The 5,094-nt window shown below is 44.9% G+C and overlaps 1 protein-coding gene across 4 annotated transcripts in view; it reads left to right on the top strand.

The window, feature by feature from the left end:
- WDR37 (WD repeat domain 37) overlaps positions 1 to 5,094 on the top strand; it is a 76,955-nt gene that overhangs the window by 55,689 nt on the left and 16,172 nt on the right. For all 4 annotated transcript variants that reach the window (XM_008065708.2, XM_021716363.1, XM_021716362.1 and 1 more), the window contains 2 exons: positions 3,164 to 3,298; positions 3,814 to 3,928. In XM_008065708.2, the coding sequence (XP_008063899.1) occupies positions 3,164 to 3,298; positions 3,814 to 3,928 (250 nt within the window). The remainder of the gene's footprint in view (positions 1 to 3,163; positions 3,299 to 3,813; positions 3,929 to 5,094) is intronic.

Raw genomic sequence — 5,094 nt, 5'->3', positions numbered from 1 at the left:
GCCCAGGCGGGTCTCGAACCCGCGAACTCAGGCAATCCACTCACCTCAGCCTCCCAAGGCACGGAATTACAGGCTGAGCCACCAAGCCTGGCTAATGTTGTATTTTTAAAGCTCTTGTATAATGCAGTAGAGCTTAGACTTCATTAGTGCTTTGAGTGTATCAATCTAAGTGTTTTTCATAAATGGTGTGGTGACTGGTCAGTGCACCCTTCTCATCGGGGCCACAGCTCATCGGGGTCACAGCTCACAGCACAGCTACCACGGCAGGGACAACTGGCATTTAGATTGGAACTCCTGAGTTTCAAGTGTTGGAGGGATCTGACCACAGGTAGGGTGGCTGCGAGTAAGTAGAGGAAGTAGAAACCCCACTATTTGCACAGTAAGTCAGTGATTTGTGAGGTGAGAGGGCACCTCACTTCATTGATAGAAAGTTACATGCTAATCATCTCGTGGAGTGATCTCTGAGCACTGAGGCATGTTTTGAGCCTCTGCACGAGTGAAAGACCCCAGTTTCTGTGCCCTGGGAGATGGTGGAGATGGGGACTTTGTCTCTCTGAGAATTCACTACTCTGGAGACTCAGCTCTGAAGTCAGGTGATATCTCTCCGCGCAGGCCAGTTGTGGGGCATTTGGCTGGTACTGGACTAAACTGGACACCAGCACTGAGCCAGGCAGGACGCGTGTCCTCTGGTGAAGGCTGCCGAGGAGGTGCTGTGGGTTGTGCACTGAAGGATGTGTGCGTTAGGAAAGTCTCCTAGGCTTCTTTCCATTCATGGGAAATTAAGTAAAAAGAATGTAAAAAAACCTTCATTTTCCATGTTACTTAACTTTGCCAGTGAGCAAAGAAGTGATTGGATTTTCTTCTTCAAATGTTATTTTATTATTTTATTCCTAAGTGTCTTTTAACAAGTGATTGTGACTTTCCTTTGGCTGAGAGAGAGGTTGGCCTCGTGGCAGGTTAAGGTACTAACCATAATCGCCACTGGGACAACCTCAGCCAGGAGGGACATGGTTGTCTTTGAATGTTTTGATTAGGTTTGAGTGATGACATTGTCCTTTGTTTATATGTTAATGCAATTTCATCATTAGTAAGAATCTTTATTATACTTAACACTGTGTCAGAGACAGTGTATTTTCTATATTTCAAGAGCAAAGTTTGTGAAATAGTTTCAATAACACCGTTTAAATTAAACCTTTCCCTCCCATCTTTTCTTGTTTTCACAGCATTTTTTGGATATGAAGTTATGTTTAATTGTTTTAATATCAAAGAAATGCCAATTATTAAAAATATAGCATATATTTATATATTATATATTAAAATATGCATCTTACTTTTTTTTTTTTTGTTTTCTTTTGAGTTGGAGTCTCACTCTGTCGCCCAGACTGGAATGCAATGGCCGCTCCCGGCCACCGCAGCCTCCACCTGCTGGGCTCCAGCGATCCTTCTACCTCCGCCTTCCAAGTAGCTGGAATTACAGGCGTGTGCTACCACACCCGGCTAATGTTTTGATTTATTGGAGAGATGAGGTCTCACCGAGTTGCCCAGGCGGGTCTCGAACCCGCGGGCTCAGGCAATCCACTCACCTCAGCCTCCCAAGACGCAGGATTACAGGCTGAGCCACCGAGCTGGCTATGTATTTTTATAAAATATATTAAAAATACTGCAATTACTGAATTGGATATTCCAGCAGAACTTTGTAAAATTGTAATATTAACCAAGAAGAGCGTTCATAAAAATGAAGTTCATAGCACCTTTGGTCTTTACGGTTTTCACATCTTCTATCTTAACCATTCTGGGTCCTCTTTTGCTCCTTGAAACCCCTCACCCGAAAGTCACATATTTCAGAACACTTAAAAGTAAAATGATTAACTATTATCTTGAATTACGTAAGCAGATTCCAAGAGAGTGGTTCTGATGTTGCATTTTTCTTAAGTTTTTTAAAATAAAAATTGTTTTATTTTATAATATATAACATTATACACATAACATAAAATTTGCTGTTTCAACCATTTTTAAGTGTTTAGTTCAGTGGCATTAAGTAAATTTGTATTATTATGCCACCACCATTTCCAGAACTTTTCCATTACCCCAAACAGAAATTTGTACCCATTAAACTCCCCATTCCCACCTTCCTCCAGACCTGGAGAACCTCTGTTCTACTTTGTGTCTCTGAATTTGCCTATTCCAGGGACCTTATGTAAGTGGGACTCTTATGTATTTTCGAGGTTCATCCACATTATAGCATGTGTTAGAATTTCCTTTTTTTAACAGCCACATAATATTTCATTATATGTATGTGCTACATTTAAAAAAAATCATCTGCCAGTAGACATTTGGATTGTCACTGCTGTCAGTGCTGCTGTGAACATCAGTGTGCAAATATCTGGGTCTTTGCTTTCAGTTATTTGGGGTATATGCCTAGAAATGACCTTGCTGGGTCGTATGGTAATTCTGTGTTTAATTGTTTGAAGAACCACTGTACTGTTTTCCTGGTGGCTGCACCATTTTATATTCCCACTGGCAGTGCACAAGGGTTCTGATTTCTCTACCTCCTCACCAACACTAACTGTTTTCTGATTTTTGGCTTGGTTTTTTGATAATAGCCATCCCTGGTGTGCAGTGTTAAATTACTGTGACTTTGGTTTGCATTTCTGTAGTGGCTGGTGATATGGAGCATCATTTCATGTGCTTAAGGACCATTTGTGTATCTTCCTTGAAAAAATGTCTGCCAGAGTCCTGTGCACATTTTTGAATTGTTGTCACAGTGTTTTTCTGTAACTCCTATGTTCTCATTAAATTGATTGGAGTGGATTTTAAAAAATGATCTGCTGTAGACCCAAATGTGTAGAAATTTTGGCAGGCTCTGTCTAACCCGTGCTTTCTGGTAACTTCTCTTTGCTCCATTACCTGGGAACGTAGACTAGAGAAGAATGGCCTGTATTTTTCCAATCTACTGGGAAGGAGTCCGGTGTCTTTGCTTTGCACACTGCTGGGGAAGCATGAGGAGGCAGGCGCAGCGTGCAGAGAAGACAGCTGTGAGCCAGCCCATCTGCGGCCCCCTTCCCCTCCGCAGTGGCCCTCGAGGCGGGAGCGTGTGTCGCCTGCAGTGTCGTGTCCTGCTTCGTGGCTGGCGAGGTGTCTGACGCTGTCCTTTTGCTCACAGCACTGTGACCTCTGCTGTGTTCACCGTGGGAGACAACGTAGTTTCAGGCAGCGATGACCGCACGGTGAAAGTGTGGGATTTGAAGAATATGAGGTCCCCCATCGCAACCATCCGCACAGACTCTGCCATCAACAGGTGAGCACAGCGGACTTGCACAAGACGCGTGACCTGATGAGAGGCGATGGTGGGAGCTTCATGTCTGAGTGGTGAAGATGTCGTGCTCAACTGGTACAGCCTTGGGAAACGTAGTGCAGGCTCCTGGCAAAGTATATTTTACTCATCCTATAGTGCGATTTCCACATTTCATTAAGCACTTACACTTATTCAGTATAAAATCAGCAGGTCGTAGTGAGATTTGTAGGAACATGCGTGAGCGGTGGATGGTGGCATGGTGGGGCTTTTGGCACTCCCGGTGAGGACTGCTCGTATGTGGGTGGGCTGCGCGCACCACTGAAGGTTGTGTGTGTGTGTGTGCCGCGCATGCATACGCAGGACTCTTCCAGTGCTGTGAGCAGATGGCACCTGCAGTGTGCTCGTGGCGTCTGCCTTGAAACATGAATCGTTTGGGATACCCTACATTATTATCTGTGTCTCAAAACTTAAACTGTCACTGTCTCACAAACAACTAACTCACTTTATCTCTTCTGCAGGATCAATGTATGTGTTGGCCAAAAGATCATAGCCCTCCCCCATGACAACCGACAAGTGAGGTTGTTTGACATGTCAGGAGTGCGGCTGGCACGGCTTCCCCGGAGCAGCCGACAGGTAACAGCACTGCGAGTATGCGGTCATAGAGCATGGTGGGAGAGTGGGAGCTCGCATCTCTAGTCACTGTGATCTCACGGAAGCAGAGTGTGAGCCCATGTGGATGCTAAAAAAGAGGAACAAGTGAAATTCATTTTAACAGTTTATTTTATTTATAAAATTTTACAAATTTTTTAAGGAGGTAGCATTGCTCCAGGCTGTGCTTAATTGAGCCCCATGGCAGGGCGGGTCACTCTCTTGTCTTTTTATCTTTTCTGAGTCCCAGATGGATACCTGTGTGATCAGCCAGTCAGTTTGCTCTGTTCTTGTTAAATGAACTTACTCCTGGAGGCCTCTGGTCAGTATGCATGTACACGCGGGCATCGCTGCCCCCTGGGCCTCCCTGCTCCTGTGCCCTCCCTGCTAGTGGTCTCCTGGCTCATGAGCCCCCACCAGCTAGCGTGGTTCGAGAAGGGCGTCAGACACTGCAGGTGGGGGGGCGGTCAGGGAGGCGCGTGGTAAAGGGGCTAGTGCCAGCGCCTTTTTGTCAAGCGGCACACATTTAGGGAAATGATCTGTCCTTGACACAGAGTGGGCTTGAAGTCATTCTCTTTGGTGGCTTATAAGCACACTGTTCGAAGTTAGTTGTTGATCTTTTTACTGTCTGCTTGCACTGTGTAGAAGAATTGATTCACTCGTGAAATGAGAGTAACCAAGGAAAGCTTCACGGCCCCCAATAAAAGCCATAAATTGCTTGTCCAGCACGAATTTATGTTTTGATAACCAAGTATTATTGATGTGTTATCTAAACTGAATCTTTTTTTTTTTTGAGTTGGGTTCTCACTCTGTTTACCAGGCTGGAGTACAGTGCAAGGCTCACTGCACTGTAGCCTTGACCTTCTGGGCTCAGATGATCTTCCTGCCTCAGCCTCTTGAGTAGCTGGGCTTACAAGCATGCACCACTACATCTAGCTATATTTGGGGTTTTTTTTTTTGGTAGAGATGGAGTCTTGCTATGTTTCACAGGCTGGTCTCGAACTCCTGACCTCAAGCAGTTCTCCCACCTCACTTCCCAAAGTGTTGGGATTATAGGCTTGTGCCACTAAGGCCTGCTAAATATTATTAATTTTTTTTTTTTGGTTTTTTTTGAGTCGGAGTCTCACTCTGTCGCCCAGACTGGAGTGCAG

The sequence above is a fragment of the Carlito syrichta genome, unplaced genomic scaffold (genome assembly GCF_000164805.1).
Source record: "Carlito syrichta isolate Samal-C Ts95f unplaced genomic scaffold, Tarsius_syrichta-2.0.1 Scaffold308796, whole genome shotgun sequence".
Lineage (NCBI taxonomy): Eukaryota > Metazoa > Chordata > Mammalia > Primates > Tarsiidae > Carlito > Carlito syrichta.
This window is presented reverse-complemented; position numbering and strand designations above follow the sequence as displayed.